Genomic DNA, 27,058 nt, shown 5'->3' with positions numbered 1-27,058 from the left:
GGTTGTTTCTAATTAATGGCCAATCACAGCCCAGCTGGCTCGGACAGAGAGTCCAAGCCACAAACCTTTGTTATCATTCCTTTGTATTCTATTCTTAGGTAGCCTTCTGATGAAATCCTTTCTTCTATTCTTTTAGTATAGTTTTAATGTAATATATATCATAAAATAATAAATTAAGCCTTTTGAAACATGGAGTCAAATCCTCGTCTCTTCCCTCAACCTGAGACCCCTGCAAACATGGTCACACCAAATATCTTTAACACCAGAATGTTTGTTCACAAATGCCCAAGTGCCATTGGTTTCCACATGCTTTTGGTAGGATAGTGTTTAAAACCTTACTAATTATGGGGCCCATGATGAAAAATGCAGTTCCATTAGTACATTGAAACCAATGTACTAAATCATACAATGCAATTAACAGAAAATCAAGTTGGAAGGTACATACTGGTCCATACTGCCAACCGAGTTCAATCTTATTCATAACCCAAAGTTCATGGATGTTCTCTGCTAATTTTTCTCTAATCCTTTCCAGGTGAGGAGGCAAAACAATCTAAATAGAGAAGAGATAAGAGAGGAAGAGGCTATTACAAATAAGTTGATTGACATGCCATCCCAACTTTCATAACAGACAAACTTCATACAAACCAGATCTCAATAAATCCCAAGAAAAAAAACAAGTTTGGGACAAGGTGCAAATTCAACAAAATGAAGTAAAATAGGCATGTGATATGTGTGTCTTTAAAAAGGAGAATGCAATCTTTCCATTGCCATACCTGGCTGGTATCTACAGGAACTGGAGTGAAAGCTGCTTGTGAGAGAGAGACAGTGGGACCCAACAGGTCTCTTGTGTAGCTACGATCTTGCTTGTACTCTCGGCTGTTCTCCACTTTCAGCTTCTCTTTTGGTAAGACAGCTTCAAAGCATGGAGCATATCCAGGGGGAGGAAGGAACTTGAACTCTCCATGGCGACCTCCAAGCAAGAAACGAACCCTGTAAACATCAGAATTACTTTAGATAACCAAGACACTTCTGGTGGAAAGCCTAATCAGTATCTAAGCCTAAAGAATATTAAATGTTATTTTTAAAAGGGAAAAAAAAAAAAGGGGAGGGGGCAGGAATGTCAATGTTGCAGCTTCTTTTCATTGTTTACAGTTCAATTTTCTCTAACTGCTGCTGGTTTATGATGTAGGAGATTGAAAAAACAGAGAAAAACAGAAAAACTAAATGATTCTTTTTTCTAGTTAATTTTACTTCACTAAAGACATTTTAAATGACAAGACCAATAATCTTTGGGAGACAGTATAATCAGTTTACTCAGCACACCTTTAAAGTAAGCAGCAGCTTTTTGAGTCTCCAAAGGCAGAGATTAAAACCCAGAGTAATCAATCAAGGACTTCAGAACTCTCTTCATTGAGGAGGTCTCCATTCAAACTCATTTGAGAAATGAACCTAAAACCCTGTGGTTCTTTCTTTTCTCTCATACAACTAAATCTTATACACAATACAAAATCTCCTAAATTTCCTTCCCTAAAACTTTTGTCATAATAATAGAGACTCAGGGGAAATTACTCTTTTATTAATGAAAAATGGTAAATATGTCATGGCCCTTTATTACTGAAAAATTCAACCAATGAGGTAATAATGGTGCAGCAATGATATAATACCAACAGGGCATTGCCATGGCATAACACTGAAAAATCTTCCTAGAACATTGCCATCCAGCAGGAATCAAAAAACACCCAAAAGACTAGCCTTAAACCAAAAGAATTGTGTGTCTTTTCTGAGTATCTTATATAACTTTTTGTACTATACCAGTATACACTCAAAAACTGCATGCAGCAAACAAATAATATCTGTCAATAATATCTCTGATAACAGAAGTAATGCATGCAGGTTTATAGTTTTGCATTTTGTAGCATGCAGATCTATGATTTTACTACATTTTCCCTCCTGTACTATGAAAAGCAAAGTCTAAAGGAGTGTATTCTGCATATGGAGCAAAGGATGCGTGTGTGCTCTGAGTGATAGCTTTTAGCTTCTGTGGTATCCTTTGAATGATCCCTCAGAGAACATTGCTCCACCTCCAACAGAAATCAACATTCAGCCTCCACCTTTGCCAGTCCTGATAACGTTGGTCTCCCCAGCGTTAGTTGGGGAGTTGGAACATCACAAAACCTTTTTTAATATTTCAGTTTCAAATTGCTCAATACATGGAGGCAGATGTTTAGCACCTCAAGTCTGACTTGAAATTTTATAAAAAACCAATACAGCAACCAGAATACAGATTAAATTCGTTTTAACTCATGCTGCATAAGAGGAAGTGCATGACCACTATTTCTTAAGGTAAGTGCAGATAATGCCTCCTTTAATAATAGTTACTACCTCATAACAGGTGAATTAGGGAAAATATATTTTTAATATCAAAAGCTGATGCAAAATGCTGCCCTGGAGTGAATGTGCAGCAATGTGTCAGCAAAGAAATTATTAAGATGTTTCTAATATATGGCTGCAAACCACCAGAATCCACTGGTGTGCTAAAAAGCAAGAGATGTACTGTGTCTTCAGGACTTCTTTGTAGCTCTCACTATTCAAGAACTGGAACTTGGCCCAAAAAAAAAAAAAAAAAAACATGTCAGAAAGAGAAATGAGAGCAGACAGCCTGGGAAATATTCAGCATATTCATCTATACAGGAAAAAAAAAAAAAACAAACAAAAAAAAAAAAAAACAGACTTAAAAAAACCAACCAAACAAAAAAAAAACCAAAAACCACAAACAACTCCATGGGATGCTAACTTTATTCCTGCAGAGAAGCTGACAACTGGGAAGAAGAGGCCATCTATGTTGAAGTTTTCAAACATTCCTTGAACGGGCTGACCATTTATTCGGAAAGAGATGCTGGGGGCACTCAGGTCCAAACAGCAACTAATAACATCATCAGTTCTTAATAGATGTTGGTTGGGAGAATTTACTGATCGTGCTACACAACCTATGGAAGTAACAGAGACACATTTAGTGAAACTTATGAAAACCACACTGGTTTTCACAGAAGGCTAAAAAAGAGAAAAACATCACTCTAGAGCATAAACACATTAATACACAAATATCTAACCTAAGACATCCAAGACCTGGTTTTAAGCTGGCAATATTGTGAATAGCAGCATACAGTCATATCAACACAACTCTCATCATTCTGTCTTCACACCTTTATTCAAGCCACATCTCCAAACACTCAGTTAATCCTTGCGAACCAAAATAAATAATAAAATAAATAATAAAATAAATAAATAATAATACTCAATTACATTTAATGTGAGAATAATTATTGATATCCATATAAACAGTCAAAATCAAGAAAACTACATTTTATTCCTCACATTGCAACCATTAGTACCTAATATGAAACCTAGCATACTTTTCTAAAGAATGCTTCATTATTTAGGCAAAGAAGACTATCTCACTTTGAATTATTTATGGAAAATTAGGTAATCCCTGTTAATGGCCATATCATGGTACTCTTCCAAACTTGTATGAGAGTATATACTATTCAGTTTCATCATTAAACTGCAAACCAGCATTTTTCAGCAATATATAAAGACAGCTGCACTTTGAAGGCATATATATTCAGTAATATATGTATATTTTAATCAGTTTTTATGAATTCTAGAGGATTATTCTATCTTACATCAAGTTTACACAAACACACCTGCTCCCCAAGAGAAACAAGCTATAGAATTTAGAAATAAAAAATGTTTTTGTCTGAAATTTACTGTCATCTACACTACAAAATTTTTGAAAAAACATGGAAGCTGTTTGAAAACATGTCTACATATGTTTTCCAAAAATAACTTATGCACTGTCTGCAAGAGATACTTCATGATGTGTACTAAGAACAGAGCACTAACTTTTTAACTGGGGCATCCAACTTTTGTAAACATGAAAGACTTAACTAGCACTACGTTTCTAGGAAGAAGCTGAAGGCATGTGGTTTTATCAGAAGCAGAAATAATGAAATCTTACTAATTTTTCTACAAGCTAATTTTCATGCACATATCTCCCTAACCCCTGAGGAAAAAGAAAAAATACCAACACTTTCAAAACTCTATATATGAAAAATGACTTTGTGATACTGCCAGATGAAAATATCACAGCTGAGAGTTACTACAAAATAAATCACAGAAAGAAACAATCAATAGTAGGGATAACAAAACACAAAAAAAAGCTACCAATGAAGAGTGGATATTTCATTCACTTAAAGAATGCTACTTGAGACCAGATTTAGACACTAAACTTTTGGCAAATATAGGTTATGAAAATCAATGCATGCTGACTGCTAACAGAAATATGTATTTGTCATTGATGAATATACAGTAGAGCAAATTATCTAAATGCCTTTTCTGGCCCTAGGCTTTAAGGATCTGTGAGTTCCACTTCTCCATAATAGGTTATTTCAGGACTGAAAAACCAAATGTAAATTGTTTGTGATTCTCATACAGGCTTGATCCAGAACAGTAATTTGGGGGCAGAAATTATTGTTGCTATTCATTAATACAGTAAATGTTTCATGGTAAGAAGGTTATTCTTAAATGCCATTGCAGAGATTATCAAGATGCAGCCTGGATTGTGGAAGCAAATAAGGCCATGATTTCCAATATGCAACAGCTTAATGTTCTTCCATGTTTGAGAGGTATGTATGTGTTACACAATATTATCAGCAAAGAAAGAAGACATAAATCTTTTCAAACCTACCAGCCACATCCATAACAGATGAAAAAAATTGCAGATACATTTGTGGTCTAACCTATTTTTTTTCGGCAGGACTTGAGAACCACAACCAACCATTCATTTTTTGTGTTATTACATTTCTCACTGAAAAGTTTGCAGTGGGCAGAAAAATAATTTTGATTTTCAGTAATCCTTTGTTTCCTCCCTAAAAGTGACCTTAAGTACAAAAGCTATCTTGGTTAGCTCATTATTTTCAGGTTCTTCTGTAATAATACTTTTTCTGTCAAACTCAGTCACGACACTTGTAATGAGACCATTAATTATGCATCATTGTTCCAAAGTAATTCTCACTACACACGCGAGGCCAAGTAGCAGCTTCTTGCCTAAGATGCCACTCCAGTTGATATGCTATTATTTATTAATAAAATCCATTGCTATTTTGATTGCAAAGTTCTTTTGAAATGTAAAACTATATTATTTTCCAAGTATCAAGCTTCAATGCCTCAAAACTGCAAAAACTTTGGATGAGGCAGCTGACTCACTAAATTATCTCTCTTGTCTGCTAAGGTGCTTTAGAAAACATGCTCATAACTTTATAGTGGAAAGAACTGCCAATCCAAAGAGCCTTTCCCAGTTTCCAGGCTGTTCTCTAGTTCACTACTACCCAATAATCTCTCAAAAATTAAAAGAAAAAAAAAATCTCAGCAAGGTGAAATCATAGTAAAATCTCCTTTCAGAAAGTTCAGGACTGTCCAACTGTAGGAATACCCATGCTAAATTATATCTGGGAATCTTTTCACAAAAGTCAAAACTTGGGAAAAAGATTAAGAAAAAAGAGAACAAGCTACCATTATTCTGATTTTGCTAAGCTAACCTCGTCTGAAGAGAGAATAAGGTATTTGTGGAATCAAGAGTAAATAAAAATGCTTTAGATACTGAGTTTGGCTTTCTCTAGTACTAGAATCTTCATGCATAAATTATTATTAACAATTAGATCCAAAGTAAGCCAAGAACATTTTAAAGATGAATACCTGAGCAAATACATCATATGCAAGCTAGGAATGTGATTCTGCAAGTTTTGCAGTAATCAGTCCTAATGCATGCAAATAAAACATCACTACAAAAAATATCTTGTTTTAAATGTATGGTAAAAAACATATTTAAAAAATTTTCTTCACCTCTAAAGTATCTCTGAACTTCTAAAGACTCATACAAAAATCTGGCTTAAATAAAAAAACAAACCAAAAATCTAAAATGAGGAGTCCTGTTACTTAAACCTCTCAGACTGTTCTTAGACTACCATAGAGGAATTACAAATCCAGATGACTGTTTGTTGTACTTCAATTTTTGCAGCTTTGAAGATTTAAATAAGATTTTCATAGTTACCATGAACACAGAGTCCCCCTATCCATGCCCCCCCACCCCAAAATCCCAGGCTGAAATGTAAATTATTAGTCTACCTGCATTACTTCATACAAACCAATTTTTTTCAATGGACATTGTCAGTTTAAATCATATTCTGATATAGGGTACTGTTTCTGTATGTTTCAAGTGCCAGCTGAAGTAAATTATTCACTTTGCTGCTGTTGAAACCAAATTCACTGGGATTGCAAATACAATTATAATGTCTAAAAAAAAGTCATCAACAACCACAAAATACCCAAGAGAATACCTGACCACAGATGTAGACCATCAAAGCCATAGGAATATAAGTCATCACCAACACCATTTCCTCCCCATTCCGCTCCTCCCCCTGGGTAGGGTGAGTAGCCTTCTGTGGAAGCCCAGCCCACTCGCAGGTGAGTTGATTCTGCAGTCACAAAGGGCTCTAGATGGTCCACCATAAGTTCATAGTACCATTTTCTGTACTGGGCTGAGCCTTCACTAATCCCCAAGAAGATGTTGGGTCGCATGCTTAAACAGAAAGAATAAAAGTAGTTATTAAAATCTTATCTCATGGACAAGATGAAACTGCTGTGTACTTTTCATTGACTGAAATTTCAAGCTAGTTTTGTGTGACTGGAACAACAGCAGTAATTTTACTTCATGGAAACACAGGTTGGAAAAGACTGCAAGGAGCATCTGGTGCAACCTCTCTTGATAAAAACACAGTCAGGACAAGATGGCCTGGCATACTGCCCTGCTAAATCTTATACATGTCCAATGTTGGGTAATCGACCATTTTCCCAGCAAGATTATTCCAATGAATGTTTCTTCTCATTCTGAAAAACGTTACTCTTTTCTCCAATCAGAATTTCCCCAGGAGACACCTGTACTCATTACCCTTTGGCTTTTCCATGTGACTCCTGGTTGCACCTGTTCCTCTAACTGGAAAAATGAAAAAAACAGGTAGCTTCAACTCCAATACTTTTCACTTGCACTCCCAAATCTTTATAGTCCTTCTTGATTCTACCCAGGTTTCAGCTTGCTGTGCCATTTATGCCCCCTTGAGAAGAGTAACAATGGATAGCAATCTGTGCTCTGAACAAGCTGAGGCACCCTCTAGGCAACATCTGAGACATTAGCTCCCAGGAGGCAGTATATTTAGTTATTTATTTATTCATTTAGTCTGGTGAAAAATGGTCCATACATTTTAAGTTAAAAAAATGTGTGCTTCAGTAACTGTATTCTCACTCAGATGCCAATAGTAATTGGTTTAGTGTTTGAACAACTAGATGTTAAATCCTGCAAAAAAAAAAACAAAACACAGCTATTCACCAGTTACCAATGTAAGTGTAGTAAGTACACATTGCAGGTTGAATTTTACATAGCAAACTGCATTCTGTAACACTTATCCATTCAAGAGAGTAACATTTTAAAAGATATAAAAGTGAAGAGTCATTCTATTTCAAAATTCTCTTGTACCTCTTCCTTCTTTGTTCCAAGTCCTGTATAACTCAGTAATTTGCAGTGGTTGTAGAAATCCTTAATATCAATTTTACGCCCTTACTGCTGCTGGTTTAACAGTACTTCACAAGACTACTTTAAAAAGGCAAGCTACTACTGTACTTATTCAATATCTAGCTGAAGAGCAATATGTAGAGTCATATCATAAGGTCATGAGGGAGAAAAAAAAATGAAAGAAACCTATGCTTTTCTAATCTGATTTTGGGGATAATATTGAATATAGACTCGCATACCAAAAAAATCTCTCTTCAGGCAGTCATTTCTGTGTCAGCTTTGTACTAAGAAAGACATTCAATCTTGAATTAAAATCATAGAGCACAGAAGCACCCAAAATCAATACTAGTTATATTTCTTCAATGGCTGGTTACCCATATTGCAAAAAATCTATTTAACTTCTAGACAGAGTGTATGTGGTCTTCACATTCCTCCACTAGATTGGGTTATTACTTGTATAAATATTTTCTTTCTCCATTCATGCTGATTAATCAAAAAACTATAGCTCTAAGCTAGTCTCAGTGTGCTTTCTGGTAGAGGGAATGCAGGGGGAGGAAGAAAGGCTGGTATGGGTGGCTAAATACAAGTCAGTGTAAAAGCAGACTCTACTGATCTGGTTGCTTATAAAATAACAAGTTTTACCAGGTAAGACCAATACACTGTCCTTCTAGAAGCAAACGGGTTGTCTTTTGCCAAATGTTTAAGTATAGATACTATTCACATTGTTCCAAGACAAAAATTTAATGTACTTAAAACCAAAATGTGTTTGAGAAATCTATCTTACAGAAAATTATTTTTATTTGAAAATTATTACTCTTTTCAGCCTGAACAGAGTAGCACCTTATTATGCTTTTGCCCAGACTTCACAATTTAATCAACCTTATCAGCCAAATTCCTCTTGCTCAAAAGAGGCTTGTGAATAGGATTTTCCATGAAAAAGTATGTTAAAAAGCAATATCTTAGAAAGTTCTAGTAATACTCTAGAAAGTCCTTTTGCAAATATTTTTGGGTCAAGGCAAACATGTCTTTGTCTAAGACTAAATTTCTTCAATGATTCCTTGTTCTTATTGACTTTTGAAGAAATTTTTTTTAATACTGCAAGAATAAGAGTCTTCTCATTCACACATTTCTGATGCAAAGCAAAACTATGGAACAACTAATTTGCTTTTCTATCACCTTTTCTGGAGAAGTCTGCGTTCCTTGTAAAAGATCCAAAGTCATCCCAGAAGCTCAAACACTAACTGCAGAATCACCAAGGCTGGAAAAGACCTCCATGATCATCAAGTCCACCTTTTGATCAACTATCTTAATGACAACTAAACCGCAGCACTAAGTGCCATAAGTCATGTGATTTCTTGATCACTATCCACCACTTCCTGGGCAGCCTGTTCCAATGTTTAACCCCCCCTTCCATGAAAAACTTCTTCCTGATGTCCAATCCTCTCCTGGTGCAGCTTGGAGCTATGTCCTCTGGTCCTGTCACTCACTGGGAGAAGAGGCTGACCACCAGCTGGCCGCAGCGTCCATTCAGGGAGTTGTAGTAAGTGATAAGCTCTGTCCTGAGCCTACTCTTTTCCAGAGTAAAAAATCCAGTTTCCTCAGATCCAGATCTGTGCTCCAGATCCTTCCCCACCGCCATTGCTGGGCACTGTAAATGCTCCAGCACCTCACAGTCCTCCTTGTTAGTGAGGGGACCAAAACTGAACACAGTGTTCCAGGTGTGGCCCCATGAATGCCAAATAAAGAAAGACAATCAGTTCCCAGATCCTTTAGCTTTAAGAAGCCTCCTTATAATATACAGGGTAGGTTGTTTATGGTATTCAGCCTCTAGTAAATCTTATGCACTCTGAATTATAAGCACTATTTCTGTATTTCCATTTTCATTCTCAATCAATGATTGAGACTTTTAAAAATAAACAGGTTTGAGACACAAAATCCCACAGATCTTCTCACAAGGCCACATTCTTTAGCCTCAGCATCAATTAAAACTCTCAAAAAAGAGTATTTATTATTTACTTAATAATACTTGTAAATTATACTTTACCAATTTAAGATGTTACTAGCTTCATCTTGTTATTAATGTCTGCTTGAAGGTAGCTTCCAAAAGTGAAAGGAAGGGTGAAGGCACTCTAAATATTCTAGGCAGTGATGAAGGTGTTTGGCACTAAATTCCTATCTTTGACCAAAGATCATAATTTTGACCTCAGAAAATCATAAATACTAAGGGAATCACAGGACATTAGTTGACAATACTTCGAATGCACAGCTAGATCTAGACCATAATCTTTAGAAGAGACTACAGCTTTGCAGAGTTAAAATAGTTTAGGGTAGCTATAGTTTGTGACTCAGCTCTCACCGAGCTATGTTTCAAATTTAATCACTACAGCAAAGGGAATTTAAAGTCCTAGTAAGAATAACAAATCATAACAAAAGTTTTGGAAGTAAAAGAGATTTTCTGTAGTGACTATTTCTTTTAAGCACAAGTTGGGTTTTTTTTCTTTGTTCATAGATAGAGGTTTTTTTTCTTTTTCTTTGTACCTGCTCACATGGTTGACAAGGCGTGTCTGTAAGAGCAGATCTCTTCCTGGCAGGAGATTATCACAGATTAGATGTTGATTAGACCGCACAGCTACTCCATGACAAACACACAGGGAACACAAAACATCCAAAACCTGAAAAAAAGAGATTCTTTTAATCTTAAATACTTTTTCCTTGTCATGGTTAATTACTTCAGGCAATGTAATGCTCTATACCTTGTTACTGGAAGACATGTAATGGTATGTAATTTATCCAACGCAGTGGTTTTATTGTAAAACAATTCTGAAATTCTCCTAACATTAAAACATTCTTCCCACTTCCCTCACAAATTGTTATGTATCAATGTTTTTTGCCAAAAATACGGTAATATTTCTCTTTGCTTCTTCAAACTGCTTCTATACATTTTAGGATAAGTTTTATTTCTCATTAGCAAAACAGCATTAAAGTATTTGAAATTAACTTCCACACAGAAGAATGAGCTTGCTTTGTTCATCTAAATATACTTGTTTAGTCTTTACCTACCTTATGGTTTCTTCCATGCTTGTCCAAAAGACAGATGATTGATTTAATGTGTCCTTCCTTAATAATGTTGAGAGCTTCTGGGCTTTCTACCAACACACAGTGTAAAACCTCTAGAATTCCTGGGGGGGAAAATAGAATTATTTCATCGATGTGCATATAATGTCATAACTATACATAACAGTTAGCAATCTGTTAATCTGTTGCTCATGAACATGAAATAGTTCCAAAAATCATTGTATATGGCAAAAAAAACCAATAAAGCAGCAGTCACTGCCATGAAGACTCATTAGCCTTAAAATGTTTCTCTGCAATGGGTAAATAAAACAAACTCCCATGTGTACTGGACCAAATCAACACCTGCTTTGGGATCTTCTGCCTTTGGGGAAGGGAAATATTGTACATGTAGTTCATCGTTATCTGTGGCTACAGTTGTGGCCACAATGAGAGAAAACAAAGGAGCTGAAGGAAAGCTGAGAAGCAGCCTTCAATCTAGAGATATGCAATCCCTATTAGCAATGTACCGCTCTCCTCATTCTGTCTTCAGCCCTTCATTCAAGCCACATCTCCAAACACTCAGTTAATCCTTGCAAACCAAAATCCATAGCATGACTCTTGTGCTCTTTGCCATGCCCTCTTTCCATTCAAGGAAATTGTAGCACTGCAAACTCCCCTTCATGTGGGAAAAATAGTGGTTTTGTCTGATGGTTCTCAGTGAGAGTACTCTGGCCCTTCTTTGATCCTTGTGAAGAAGAGAACATCAGCTGCTACAGATAACCTACACTACCATCACCATTTATCCCCATACTATTTACTGGGTTTTCCAGAGGTCTGAGGGACATGGGCTGTCATTGCTAATAAACAGTAGGGATTAATCAAGGACTGAAATGTAGAAAAGGTGAAAGACAACAGATAAGTGATCATTTGATTCATCCAGTTAACAGGTTTCAAACAAAGTGTGTTGATTAATATATTTGTAGACAAAATAATGCACATACAAAGAGAACACATATGTGCGTAATGAGCTAGGGGTGAGCTCCCAAAGTGATTCCATAGCCCTGAAGGTTTCAGCACAAGAAGCCTTAACAATAAATAAAATGACATACGAAACTTGATTTTGGCAGTGGTATAATCTGTGTTGCAACAGATGTGCACTTCCATTACTCCACCATTCTATGATTCTATGAATACTGTCAGTAACAATATTATTAAAAAGGGTAAAAACCTAAAAGTCATGAGAGCCAGCTAAAAGAGCAGATGCTCTGTAGCAACATAGCAGTAGCACAGTCCACTCAGCCTACAAACTAAATGAGGTCAGGGGTCACTGATCATGGTAAACCTAGGGAGGTGAGAAAAGTGTTACAAAAGGATGCTTAATCTAGAGGGGTAATCTAGAACAAGATCAACAATTTTGTGTGTCACAGTGATCTGGGAATTCACAAAAATCACCATTCAAAATTGCCATTCAAAACATGGTAACTGGACATTTGCCACCACTCATCCTAGCACTGAAATATATTTTATCAATATAAATAGTAATTCAGTATTAAATGACACCCTATAAGTGTGGCTACCATATCCTTGGAATTTTCTGCAGGTAGAGTCATAACCTTTTCTCTTAAAATATTACACAGGATTCATTTTGTAGTCTTAACATTTTCATTAACAGAACTAAAAATCCTTTGAAGATGTAAACATTCAATAATAAATGTGTGTTATCAATTAGGTCCAGCTGCCCAAGCATCTTCTTGAATTACTATAGCATCTGAATGCTAATTACCAAATATGCTTTGTTCCCTCTGTTTCAGAAAAAAAATTGCATGTAAGTGTATGATGTCTGTTCAGACTGATTCACTTTTAGATTATCTATATTAAAGACAATCAGACTTGTTCCAATTTCATTGGAGTTACTCAAGGCAGTAAAGCAGTAAGCATTTGAATCTAATATAATTAAACAGTATGATATGCAAAGTTCATAGTAAAGAGAGTGAAATTTTTCTTAATGACTAAGAGATGAAAGGAAGCATGTATATTCAGGACTCCTCTAATGTCACACTACAGGATACTAGAATAAAACACACTTAGAAAAAATCCTTAAAACCTGGTTTCATGTGGTTCCAAAAACCTTTACTTGGAGGATAATCGTGTTAGAGAAACTTTCCTGTCCAACCATTCAGGAGCTGCTCTGGCAGTCACTCGCACCACAGCCCCTTTAGAGATACACACCCCACACTAGCACAGTGAGACCAAGTTTCCTTGCCAGCTCAACCCCAAGTTTCTCACAGCAGAATCTCAGATGTCCCAATCCTTAAAATGATTTCATTGTGGTACAATGACTAACAAGCTAACTCCAGCTGGGTGCTTCCAAGGACAGATCCCTAACACTGGAACCTGAGATTATCTCAGCTGGTTAGAGCATGGTGCTAATACCAAGTCTCTGGGTTCAATCCCTGTACAGATCATTTATGTAAGAGCTGGACACAGTGATCCTTTTTGGCACCTTTCAACCCAGAACAGTCTGTGGGCTCCTGGGCTTTTATACTCTTACAGTCTAAGAACGCAGAAATCTGGGGATCCTGGGCTCCTTCTGTGTCTGTGAGTGCCAGCTGCCTGGGCTACAGGTTCCTTTGCTATGCTAAGAGTCAGCAGTCCAAGGCTTCTCATCTCACCCAGAGCTCAACCAGCAGCTCAACTGCATGCTGCAAACAGAGCCTCCTGCACTGAATGTATTCCTCAACATTAGATTATTAACTTACTGTATTCTATTTTTTACCCATGTTTTAATGCCTATAAAATTATAGTAAGGCTAGTTAATCCCATCTGGAATATATTTCAAAGTGAAAGATGAATCTAATCTTAATTTATGGATTGAAGAGAAAGTTGAAGCATTTGCATTGCAGCTGTGTGATATCTCACTTCTAATACAGTCTACTCTCAGACATATTTCTACTTGAACAGATAGTAATTTTCCTTGTTTTGCTTCAGTGAAGCTTGGGAAATGAATCAATTTCTGATCTAATTTGTACAATCAATTCACTGTTGCTGTTTATATATTTAATGGCTTTGCTCTGTTTTCATAACACTTTTAGTTCCAGGACAAGAAAAAAGTGAAAACAGGAATTTTATAGATAATAGCCAGTAGCATCAAATCTTTATTGCAATACATTCAAGAAAACACACTCAGGAGACATAGCTGACAACTTTATTAACGTTGAAGGTGAACATTTTGATGTGATTAACAGAACGTGGTTATGGTCTTCCTCATAAACACTTTATCTTAGAAAAAAGATTATTTTTTGTGAATATACGTATCCAAGTATTCTTAGTTTAAAGGTTTAATATAAGCTAGTATTTCTCCCTATTGAAGGTCTATGACTGCAAATTACAACAGTGAATACCCTCAGCCCATCAAGCCAAATAAAGCTTAAAATCTGGCAAGCAAGCATCCCACAAAAAAAAAATCAGAAAATTACATTTACATACTAAAAGCTAAACCTACTGTTCCTCTCAAGATAACAAAAGGACAGCCTAATTTGCATCTTTTATAACTGACTCCCTCAAAACCAGAAAAAAGTCTTTATTATAAAATCAGTTTTGGAGGCAACACGGAAATTATGTTACCAATACACATGGGGATGGAGTACAAGTGGCCTAGTTCCTAGCAGAAAACTCAGAACAAATGAGTATTCCAAATATTACTACATTCAGAGTTCTTGTAGCGTGTCAGGAGGTTCACTACCCAGAGCAACTAGTGTCAGAATACTCTGCAGTTGACAGAATGCATCTCATACCTTACTATACTATCATAAACTATCAAGTTTTTAATTCTCAAATCTTTATGGTTTGAAATTAAAAATACAAATGTACATAACAGAAACCACATAACACAGCACTTTTAGAACAGTCAAAAGAAATTTCATCTTGAACCTCCAAAAGCTGAGCAAGAAGTTTTGCATTATTTCTGAAAGCCCATACCCTGAGAGTTTCAGATGTAAAAGTTGGCCTTTTAGGAAATAGTTTCACCATTAAGATCTTGTGATATACATTGAAATTAGACAAGTTGCAATCAAATCCCATGCAAATGCATAATTGTGAGATCATTCTCCTTAAATTAATGCTGTCACACAAAAGGTGGAGCATAGTGGAAAAATAATTTAACATATGAATTTGACATTTTTCCTATGTCTGTTTTAGTTTAAATTCAGTTACTCAAATGCTCAATAGAGCAAGGAGATCACATCATCTGCAGAGCAGGTTCCCCAAACAATAATGTAAACCAACACAATATATGTTCAGTTATGACATCTGTTTAGTTAGGATCATCAACCCTAGTGTACCAGCTGCAATGACAAGATGATCTGCAAACCTCTAACTAGACACCCATGCTATAAGCAGCCATCTGTGTGAGTCACTAGCTGAGAACTAAAGTAGTGACACAGGCAAAGACTCTCAAGGTTCTGTTGCCTCATCTTTTGCGCTGCTCAAGCATTCAGAACATAAATACACCAGACTGAAACAGGTCAGGTGCATGCCAGGACTAGGAAGTAATCCTGCAGTAAAAGAGGTCCCCTGCCCTAAGGCCATAGATCTGCATTTAAAACATGGAAGAAAACTCTGCAAAAATACTTCCATAAAACATTGCTGTCTGGAGGGGCTTACATGGGCAAATGGTTCAAAGTCTCTATACCACACTCAGCCCAGAGAATAACTGACTTTTAAACTCTCTGCTTGCCCCAAGAGTTGACAAAGGGAAAAATCTGCAAGAGGAGAAGCATCAGTGTGTAACTGCTCTTTACAAGAGCAATGAACCACCGCAGATCTTGTCAATCAGCTAGTGAATGCTGGGCCAGTTCACCCTCAGCTCTGAGAGGGAGAGCACTCCTGCCACTGACATCTGACAGTATTTTCCCATGTTGTTGGTGAGTTCATCTCAGGAACAGATTTATGGCAAATAAACAAAATGCCCATGAATGTTTAACGACAAAGCTGAGGGGAATACAAACACCTCGTTTACTATAGGACACATCTGTTCTCACTGCTGCTGATGCATTGAATTCAACCAGGGTAAGAAATTTATTAATGCATGCCAAATGGTGACCTGCACTGAGACAACTCCTGGAACTATGTGGAATACTAAGCAATAGCAGGGTATTTTTCATTTAATAATGCCACGGTAAAAGGCTGTGCTATGCCTGTGACTTTTTTTTTTGTTTACCATTTTCTAATATAAAACAAAGAATTTTTGGGGGACATACTTCCTTCCTGGCCTTAATATTTCAAAGACTCCTGAGCACACCATCCATCTGTTGCAGACACATGACTGACAGAAGGGAAAGAATCATATGGGGAATGCAATTTCACTTCCTGAGGACAACTCTTTATTCAATCTTTATGTTCCTTCCAGTTCATGGAATAACACATGACACTAAATCAAGAAGATGATGGGAATAAGTTACAAATATGTAACTGGTGAGGTATGTAACACTGTTATTGTAACTATATTTCCCACTGGTTTGACTACAAATCTTCTGACCTTTCAACTTACATTATTACAAAAAAGAAGTCTTGAAAGGGTCTCAAGAGGCTACCTTCCAAACAAATTGTAAAATGTACTATATTTAAAGCAAAACAGACTCAGCTGCTACTGAAAAAAACCAGTTCTTGTTAACTTTAAATAGAAATTTATACCTCAAGAGCAAAAGAGGTGATTCAAAAGGAAATGTAAATGTATTACAAACAGGTAAACAGTATTAGGCAGAACAAATTACATCCATTCCATATGATTTCTGTAATATTTAGTTTGAGGCAAATCTTGGAAAACAAGCAGACTTATAAAAAAGGGAAGATACTAGAATTAGAAAAAACTCAATACTAACTTACACTATTGAACAGCTATTTTATCAAATGCTTTGTTTGTCTGAATTAAAAGGTAACACTACATTCAATTGGTCAAGGAAATGGCAAGACTGCCAGAACTTAAAGTAGAAGTACAATTGAAATCAGTATGTAAAATAAATGTTACAAATATAAATCTCACTTTATTAACATAATTTATGGTCTCATAAGAACTTCATTATAGTTAGGCTGAACAATTACATCACCAACTTTAATGAATTTAGAACTGGTCAAATAAGGAAGTTAAAATACTAAAAAGCATACCAGAAGAGGCTTCCAGTCTTTCTAATCTGCTGATCAACCAATCAAGAGATCCAGAAAATTGAGCACAGTTTTTACGATTTCCTCGAATCAGAGCCGCTATTGGGAAAAGAGACAGAGCGAGAGAGAGAAATTAAATCAAAGTTATAAGTGCATTTAAATGAAAATAATTCCTGTCTTCTCTTGTCAGAAAGGATCCAATAAGATAGAGTCTTAAGCCCTAATTACTGATATTTAGATTTAAATTTAAATAATGTAAGTGATAGAATTCAGCATAAGAAATACCTTTGATATCAAGTTGACCTTTAGAGAATTTGAATTATTTTGGTTCTACAATCATCTCAATAATCCATACAAAATGCCCTACACGAAGAAGCCCGTACTTACACCACAGAAGTCAGCTGCTACTGTAGAAACAAGTTTCTTTAAAACAGTATCCTTGTAATGACAGAAAACATTGCAAAAGCAGAGCGTGAGAAGCCAACAACATGGGTGACAAATGCAAATTATTTTCTACTGTTACAATACATTTGTTCAGGAGTAATAAAGAGTAAAACAAGATATATGTCTAGGAACTGTATGCTGTACTTTTGAAAAGGTTGTAGGGAGGAAGTAACAGCTTTGAATCTGTTACTCCCTCATGCTTTAAGCTGAAGATTGAGGTACACGGAATCGTGCGCTGACTTGGTGGGTACAACTGAACTGAAATGTCCCTGAACACTGCAGGCACCCATGAGCTCACCCTGTCCTGCATCACCTGCATCTGCAGGTATGTGCACACACACACAGGCTCTAAGAGAAGCATCCACCCTACTCCAAGAAAGGACTGAGGCACAAAGATTTCTGTTTGGTGTGTGGAACAGCACAAACTGGTTTTCTTAAGATTTTTTTTCCCAGTTCCACCAACAAATTATTTCAACCTGAAGTTTCTGTAATTATTTCCAGCAGCAGAGACTGTTGGTCCTGCAAAGAGGCAATGGCCTCTTAAAATCTATGTTAAAATCTATACAAATTCACTGTAGTATATTTTACTACGTTTTTATGCTGCTCTATTTATAAAAGGCTAAACTTAGAGATGTAGAACATAAGTCTCTAGGTCATATATTCATATAGTTATATATTTTACTAGGTTTTATGCTGCTTTTTTTATAAAAGGCTAAACCTCGAGACTTACAACATATATATGACATTAAACTATCTGTAAAGATGAAGAGCAATGTTGGAGCACTGACAGTTCTGTAAACTGGCAGTTTCCTCACCAGTTTTCTGATGAGGAAAATCAAAACCTAATAGCAAAACGAACAAACAAAATCCTTTTTATTGCTGCTTATATAACAGAAAAAATATGCACCCTGAAATCTTAAACTTCTGAGTAATTATGACCATTTGAAAATAGTTGGGAATCATAAGAAGGGGAACATCTTGTTAAAACACACAGACCAGAACTAAGGAACACCTGTTTCTGACAGTGACTTTTTTATTGGTTATAGGCAAGCCACACAATCTGACTGTGCTTCAGGTAGGAACATAAAATGAAGGCAGTAACAGTTCAGTGCTTAACACATCACTAAATTTAACTTCATTAACAGCAATGAGACACAGATGGTTTCATAAATGCTGCTCTGCACAAGTTTGTGAAAGGTTAGTATTCATTGGTTAAAGCTGTGCATTAAATGAGGCACTTTAAACTGCAAACAAAAAACAACATCCCACAGTTGCTTTTCTTATTGCCGACTACTCCAAACAAGACCAGCATTCAGTTTTAAAGAAATAGAAACCATTATGTGGTCAGTCAGACATTAACATCACATAACTGCATATACTCCTGCACATTCTTTTGTAATGCAAAAGGATCTAGTACAAGTTCACAGTCAATTTGAGTATTTGTAATGGAGAATGGACAGATGTAGTAGACATATGTCAATTTCAAATTGAAAGACAGTAGACTTAGACTGAATATAAGGAAGCATCTTTTGGCAATCAGGATGGCTGGCTTAGCTGATCTTTAGAGCTCTCTTATGACCCAAACCATTCTAAAATAATATGACTTTATATGTAATACTATCCAGTCTCAGTATCTATAAATGCCTTCATTCTCATCACAGTGAAAAACAACACAATGTCAATGACATGACAAAAGACATGAATTCTGGCATTACAGTTTACTGTTATTTATGTACAGACTCAAAAAACAAAGTACTGTTTGCTGAAGCAAGACTGAGCAAGCAATATCCATTTGTCATCTGTGTAATTGCTGTACAGATCCAGCACTATTCAGAACAGAGCAATGTAAAAATTCATCATAGCCAGATCAAAGCCAAGCTTCCTGAGCATTAGCTGCCAGAAGATAATGCTGTTAGAGAAGTAACATCAGAGTGCAGGAGGGGCACAAAGACTGGAAAGTCAACAAAAGCTTTTGTCCTTCCATGGACTACAAGTCCATGGAAGCAATGCTTTGTACAAAACAGGCAGACTCCCCAGAAGGAATTTTCTAGCCTTGCCAATTGGAAATCAAGACACTACTCTCTCGAGTCTGCACTGTGCTTAATGTAACAAAAGATTAACTAAACTGTAACAAAAAATTCAACTCTACCCTACATATATGAAAAACCAAATGCCAAAATTTTAGACTCCATCATCTACCACCACCTACAGCCCAAAAATTCATCATTTGATTTCATGGAGATGCTCACCCTCTGGACCTAGTTTGGATACTTTAAAATGTTTATAATTCTTGACATAACTTCTTTAATTGATTGTTAATACATCAAATAACTACAAATGCAAAAATCGAACTTAATTTGTATTCTAAGTTTCTACACAGTGAAAAATCTTCTGTACTACAACAGTTATCTAATTCTTTATTCTTTACTATTTTGAGCTAAAAATATCCACATAATCCATAATATGTCTTACCTAGTAATTCATACAAAGAATTCAGAATAGATTTCCATGCTTCTCCAGCCTCCTTCCCAGCTACATCTGCAAAGTGAGCTGCACTGCTGTATACATTCAAACGATCAATACATTCAAGAACCAGGTTGATCATACCCTAAATTCAAAAAAGCTTATATCATCAGAGGGAAAAAAAAAGTAGTTTTAGATACAAGCACCAAAGATTTTCAAAAATCTAAGAAAACAAACCATGAAAGAAGAGATATGCAAAACACAAGAGCATGTGCATGAAGTCAAACATGCAATCTCAACAGAAAATTTTCTTGATGCAGGTAATAAACATCTCCCATTTAGGATAGTCAAATTAAAGCAAAAATAAAGAGTATAACTAACATAATTTCAGGCAAGATTTTATTCTGTAGGACATTTAGGCATCTGACAAAGTATAGGCAATTATTATTATTACCAGAGAAATAACACATAATATTAAACAAAATGCTTAAAGAATGCTTAGCAAATGAAAGCATCCTTCAACATCAAGAGATTATAACAGAGAGAATTGATTCACACATAAGGAGAAAATTATGGGTAGAGTTCAAGGCACAATCTAATCTTATTAAAAAGGGATAAAGAAGTAAGGCCCTAAATGTATTTCTTCAAAAAAGCAGGAAAACCAGCAGATCTAGAGAGATTACAAATGTAGCAAATAGTTTGACTCTTAGAGGATAAAACAACCCCACTGCAAGCATAATCCATATTAGACATCAACACCACAGATACTGTGAAAATATACTTGCAGACAATGTAGTAAAAAATCAGGAGTAAAACTGAGAGAAGTACCTCTTCTTGGAAGAGGTTCTGGCGATTCTTCAGTGCTCGGAGCCTGTTTTGTTTGTTTTCATGCTCCAAATGTTCATCAGGGGGGTGAAAGTAGCCAATCAAGTCCTGAAGGCTCAGACTGACTGACTCAATTGGCAAATCAATGGTGGAAGACTTCACTTTCTTGCTGAGAGAATCAAGGCCCCTGCAAGAAAAACAAAACTCTCCTGAGAATTGAAAATTAATTTACTTTTATCATTCAAACTCTTTATTTATTTAAAAGCAAATATTGTTTAGATGCCAAAGCTGATTTTCTTTCAGCAACTTGCCAAAAATTCTTCATACCTACCCATTCTCCATTTAACAACCTAGTCCTTCCTTTCCAAACAAAATGTGAAAGCATGAAAAATGTTATTTCTGGTAATATGTTTTTCAAATCCAAACAACTCATTTGCATATCCTACCTACAGATGTAGCAGTTTCAGAGGCAGAGCAGAAGATAAAGAGAAGTAAACCAGTAAAAAACATAATGAAACTGGAATGGATGCAAGTTAAAAAGATCAGTCCTTTGGTGCTGTGGAGAGTCAAGATTGCCCATGGAGGCTCTCAAAGACATCTCTAACCTGTTCTTAAGGCCTTTACAGTGTGGAAAGATGCAGCACTTCTGTACACTCTGTCTCAGCACTTCATTAGCCTTTTTGTTTCCCCAATATCCAGTTCAAGCTTGGCCTTGCTGAAGTCTATCAACATTCTATCATACAAGTAAAGGGCTGACTATTCTCCTCCAGGTTACACCTGCCCCTTGCTCAGCTGAATCCCTTTGCAAATAATGCAAAGTTGCAAAAGGATACCTACAAAAGTTACCTTTAAAACCTAATTTTTATCGTGAGCATGTTATCCAAAGCACAATTTTTCTACTGACCTTCTTAGGAAGAACTGGAGCATACATATAAAAGAATAATTTTCATCCTCTTCAATTGAGCTTTTTCTTCTTGAGGTAACATCCTGCCAAAACTAAACTGCTAAACACTGCCTTGGACTCCCTGTGCACTCCACAAAACTCTCCACTGTAATTTAGCAATACTTTGATTTGTGAAACCTTATCATTAAATTGCCTTTCTCTGTCTTTATCTTTTATAGCATTCTTAGAAGCTTCTATGGAAGTGTATTATTTACAAAGTGACCTACAGCTTACATTTCCTTTGTATTTCAAATGTCACACTGTACACAACTCTCCTGATGGGTGATTTTGTCCTGGTTTTTTTAAGTACCTTGTTATACGCTTTTCAACAAATTGATATGTCTGGGTCTTTGTCTGTGCCCTTATTTAGGACATGTTTGCTTCAGGTCACCATCTCCCAAATTGTGTTTTTCTTGTGGCAAATGAGTTCTTATGAAATTCTTATCATTACATACAGTCTTACTGCATATCATTCTTTTCCTAATGCAAACTACACTGATGAAAGGGCCTTTCATCAACTACTGAAATCACAAGAGTTTGAGAATTAACATTTTATCAGCATTATTTAGGAACAGGAAGATAAATGCAAATTGCATACATCTGACAGGATTTTTAAGTGGCTAATCACTACAACATTTTTCATGTTTCAAAATATTAAAGAAACAAGTAGCACTAAAAAGGAACAAATAAGCAAAGTGTTATGTGCTGGTAGAAAGAAGGTATCATTTAAAATAAAACTTCTCCTTGATACTATGAATTTCTTCAGTATATTTGTGGTTGTTACAGATCTGCAGTTACACAGCTATCTCACTCTTCCAGGTTTTTAAAGGAAGATCACCTTTAAAAAATGTACTTGGAAAAGAAAAAGCTAATTTATGCACCACATGACTTAAAGCAAATTTTGGCAGGGAAAAACTTTTTACGGTTTGTTTGTATTTTCAGTATGTTTATGCATTTAAATTAAGATTGAGCAATAAATTAATTTTAGAAGATAGACGAAAAAAAACTGACCAGTATCTGTTGAGGTGCTTATCTGCTGATAACACAAAGAATTGACATAAAGTCCAGTTTGAGAAGCATTGATCTATTTTTTCTGAAGGATAAATTGTTCCCTGTTGTGTTAATGGCAACTTTGAATAAAACTGAATAGAAATAAAAGTGATGAACAGATAATTTTAAAGCCATACCTTATGAACCTGTTGAAAAGGAAGACTGTACTGCGGATGACACGCGCTGTACGGGATTCTTCATTCTGAGATCTGGACAATGTTAAACCATCATCCATGTGCCCTTCATGGTGCATTATTGCCTGGAAACAAAAAGCAAGAAGCAGTCACTGCAAAATGAGATATTAAAGAAGAAGTCTGAAAACTCACATAGGAAGGCAGGCTAGGAAATTATTAAGTCACATATAAAAAACAACAATTTTATTAAAAACAGATAATTCCATGGTTTAGTTTCTCATGTCCAAGGATGCACCTGTACTGAGACAGCAGGTTCAGTGCCATAATAATTTCAAAGTTGCAGCTTTTGCAAACAACATGCTTTATTAAAAAAAAAATCTAAGGGGTTTTTGTTTGTTCTTTGTCTTTATCAACATTAAAAGCACTTCTCTTACGGAGCAGCAAACCCCTAAAACAGAAAAGGTCACAACAGGTATTCTTTACTGGTCCTCATTTCTAAGGGTGCCTCTGGTCTTTTCTGACCATGCTTTGAGTAATCTCCAATAACTTACAGTTTTTCATGTCTAGTTATCATGGCTCTAATGGACTGGATAGCTCAATCCATTCCACATAAATATTTTAAACTTCTGTTCTGTGTGGTTCTACTACCCAAAATAGACATGGAAGTCATTAAGTTGCAAAAGAATCTTTTCCCTACTTTATGATGCTGAGCTAGCATTCAGCTTGGATGTGATTATTCCATAAAGAAAGAAATCTCTCAGGACGCAAAACTTGAACATTCTACCCCAAGGTAATACATTTACAATGTGGAAAAAAATACTTTCAACTAAAAGTTTCCTCAATCCAAACTACATTAAAGAAAGGAATCTTAGCATATTCTATACATCGTTACTAATATTTTAGTTTGAAATCAAATATATTGAGATTTATCATTATTTGTGAGATAATGTGTACAGGTCAACACACAGCCTTCATCAGGTCTTCAGTATGACAATTCAGTACACCACTTGACTTTTCAATATGTGACTGAAAAACCCCAATATTTCATCTGGCAAGCATGCTTAAAGTACTTGAAATTCAGAAATTATCTGGCTCACGTAGCTCCCTTCATTTCCCAACCCCCCAGGCACCACCCACCCTATGAGTGAATGAAATGCATTCCTGTTTACAGCCTTACCTTTCGCTGCAGAGAACCCATCCTTACAGACTTTGCATCAGCAGACTGGTACGTGAGCCACAAGCCTGTATCTACATGTTGTATGAAGCATATTGAATCCCCATACTTTATTTCAGGTGCTCCCATTCCATCCACCTCCTTTCTTGTCCCTATGTCCAATTTTTCCTGATGAAGAAAAAAATGTATACACGAACAATAACTAATGTGTTAATATTTGCATAAAAAATTTAAATATTAGAAAATTATCCAGAACAGGATCTGAAAGAATATTTGAGATCATTCTTTAAAGATTTACTAAAAAAAATGGGAAAGTGTAACTTTTAGACTTTAAAGACAAAAAGAAATCTTGTGAAAAAAACCTAGCCTGTTAAAGTTGGAAGGCTGTGTGTACTCATTTCACCTGCACAGGAAAGAATTAGGATCATAATTGACAGTACATGGCATTATTGAAACATAAGAGCTTGCAAAACAACCCTAGATACATTGACTCCCCTTAGATGTACAAGGTATTAATCTCCACAAGCTTTTCTTGAGCATTTGGGGTTTTTTCCAGCCTGGAAAAGATGAGCTCCATCCAACAATCACTGAGAGATGGCCTTTAACCTGTCACTGCCCAGCAATGGGCTCAGTACTTCTGAAAAAAGCAATCCATTTCTGCATGATTGGCCTGCAAACTACTAATGGCATGATAGCATGTCATTACAGCTGGTGTCCTGTAGAAACAGAAGTTGTTTCAGGAGAGGAATTGTAATACCCCAAACAGCTTTTTGCTTAATTCTCCTAAGCAAAAACTACTTCTGAACAGACTTGTATGGGCATACAGCTCATGCATCCTGCTTCCTGGCAGATCATCCATTTAATCTCTCCAAAAACAAAGTTCAACTGACAGATTTACCTTCCTGGCTGTACATTCTGTATGCAACATAACCCCCTTAACCGGGTACAGCTTCAACATTCTGGGCTTCTCCTGATCAGCAGGAGATGACAAGCATTTTCCTGCAGCTACTCAGAGCAATGTAACAAATAGTGGGACAAAAACAACTTCTTGTTCTACCCGTCTACCATCAGGAAGGATCAGAAGAATGATTACTTCATACACACATACCCTGACAATGTGGGAAGACAGTTTCACATAAAAGTTGAGAAAGATTGGGGTTTGTATATGTTGTCATCTTATTGCAGGGGCTCCGTACTGTTGTCTCCTTATCACAAAAGTTTCATACTTTCTTGGGATCTCTCCTGGGCAGCTCCTCACAGCACTGACTCTTTCTTCTTCACAAAGCAGCCAACTGACTCCAGTTCCCTTCTCACCCAGCCACCCCACTCTTTCATAGCACTCTTCTTCTCACTGGTTACAGCAGTGGCCTGTTGAAGTCAGGCCTGTTCCTAATATTTGGTAACTGGCCCAGCTTCAACTCTCTAGGGGTAAGATAACTTGGTACACTATTTTTCTTATATTCTATCTCCCTACATGTGTACAAACAGACAACAATCTCTAACTTAAAAGTTTTTTTAAAGCATTTTTTATGTAAAGAGAAATGTCATGTAAGTAGATTTTCAGCCTACAGTCATGAATGCATTTTGAAGCATTTGAAAAATAAAGTAGAATAGTATAGAGGTGAAATTCTTATGATTCCTTTTCATTATATTAAATTTTCAGATATAATATATTCACCAATTCAGTTTGTTTTCTGATTGTTTCTGGATACAGATGTTAATTTCACTGCCTAGTAAATGACTTTCAGCACTTCTTAAGTGCTGAAATTCTTATTAAAGTCTTGTCCATTGATACATTGTAGTAACTGATTTATTAATAATCTGATGCCAATATGAGTTATTGCATGCCTCTATTTCCTTATTAACCTATTATTTTCTCATATAATTTCTCTAAATGTTGTATTCAATTCTTTCAAAAGCTAACACGAAATAACCTGAATGTAGTAACAGTTGGAAATTGAAAAGCTACCTATAATATGACATTGCAAACAAATTATAATATGGGAAAAATAAATTAGATCCTGATTTCAATCTCCAGTTTTTTGAATTCTCTTTATAACTAGAAGATACTGTGAACATATACTGTGCTTCTACACTGTAAGATTTTCCTTTTTTCAGGTCTTACAATTAATTTCTTTAGTTGTGAATATAAGAGTTCACAAATTTTCTCATAAAGCACTGTAAATAAGATGAGGGATTATTCATTTAACACATTTTTGCATTCTTGGTTAAAATCTACTGTAACAGAAAGTGAAGGGGTTTGATACTGAAATCTTCATTCCCATTAGAATTAAATTTAATTGGCATAAAAATTGCAGTGCCAACAATTTGTCAAAGAAGATCTCTGTTCTCACTGATGTATCTCTGTGTGTATGCTTAAAACCCAGATTGAAATCAATCCCATTAAAATGAGCTCTGCAAAATAAATATAGTAGCCGGGAAAGCTATTATATAGTATCAAAGTTGAATTACATGTAGGAGAGAAACAAAAGACTAGAGGATGATGTGGGGGGCAGCAGGCATTATACCAATCATTTGGGAGCTTCAAGACATTGAGCTGTAGGAGCGAACAGGAACCACAAATTGTTTATAAAGGGGAAGATTTAAATGGAGTGCTCAGCTCACATCAATAAACAGCAGGTAGTTGAAAAAGTACACACAATGAATCAATCTCATTAGCTACAGTACAATAGCTCATCAGTGAAAATGGGGATCTGAAAAATATCAGAAATCACCATGTTGCTAATTAGTAATGGTGCATTGGCACAGACATTACATGGTACAAGTTTCCAGCCATGCTCTTACCACATATGTAACCTGTCATTACTGAACCATCTGCTAATTCTTCCTACATTTTTACAAAGAAAACCTTCAGTTTTATTTGTAATCTAGATCCATTCTGAGATGCTAGCCTTGTCTAAACAAGGATCAAAAATCTTCATTTATTACACTGGACCAAACAGCAACAAATGGGTTCTGCAACAGTCTGTAAACCATCTCAGTAATGCAAACCAAGAATGCATTGGAAACGAACAGGCTTATTGAACAATAGGCCAGATTTTCTCCAGAAGGCTGTTCTCTTTATAAATAGTGTTTATTCCATGCCTACGAGAGCACAACTCAATCTTCCCACTTCTGTTTGGGGCTAAATGAACAATTTTTTTAATTACTTCATTCTAACGCTGAAA

The 27,058-nt window shown here is 35.9% G+C and overlaps 1 protein-coding gene across 16 annotated transcripts in view; it reads right to left on the bottom strand.

Moving 5' to 3' along the window:
- Positions 1-27,058, bottom strand: part of RYR2 (ryanodine receptor 2) — a 384,087-nt gene that overhangs the window by 166,347 nt on the left and 190,682 nt on the right. For all 16 annotated transcript variants that reach the window (XM_074537533.1, XM_074537522.1, XM_074537518.1 and 13 more), the window contains 11 exons: positions 23,874-24,038; positions 22,700-22,821; positions 20,573-20,756; positions 19,754-19,889; positions 16,841-16,936; positions 10,685-10,803; positions 10,163-10,296; positions 6,396-6,637; positions 2,795-2,987; positions 774-990; positions 446-550 (listed from right to left, as the gene is read on the bottom strand). In XM_074537533.1, the coding sequence (XP_074393634.1) occupies positions 446-550; positions 774-990; positions 2,795-2,987; positions 6,396-6,637; positions 10,163-10,296; positions 10,685-10,803; positions 16,841-16,936; positions 19,754-19,889; positions 20,573-20,756; positions 22,700-22,821; positions 23,874-24,038 (1,713 nt within the window). The remainder of the gene's footprint in view (positions 1-445; positions 551-773; positions 991-2,794; positions 2,988-6,395; positions 6,638-10,162; positions 10,297-10,684; positions 10,804-16,840; positions 16,937-19,753; positions 19,890-20,572; positions 20,757-22,699; positions 22,822-23,873; positions 24,039-27,058) is intronic.

Source organism: Zonotrichia albicollis, chromosome 3, assembly GCF_047830755.1.
Source record: "Zonotrichia albicollis isolate bZonAlb1 chromosome 3, bZonAlb1.hap1, whole genome shotgun sequence".
Lineage (NCBI taxonomy): Eukaryota > Metazoa > Chordata > Aves > Passeriformes > Passerellidae > Zonotrichia > Zonotrichia albicollis.
The sequence above is the reverse complement of the archived record's forward strand: the minus strand, read 5'-3'. Positions and strand labels throughout refer to the sequence as shown.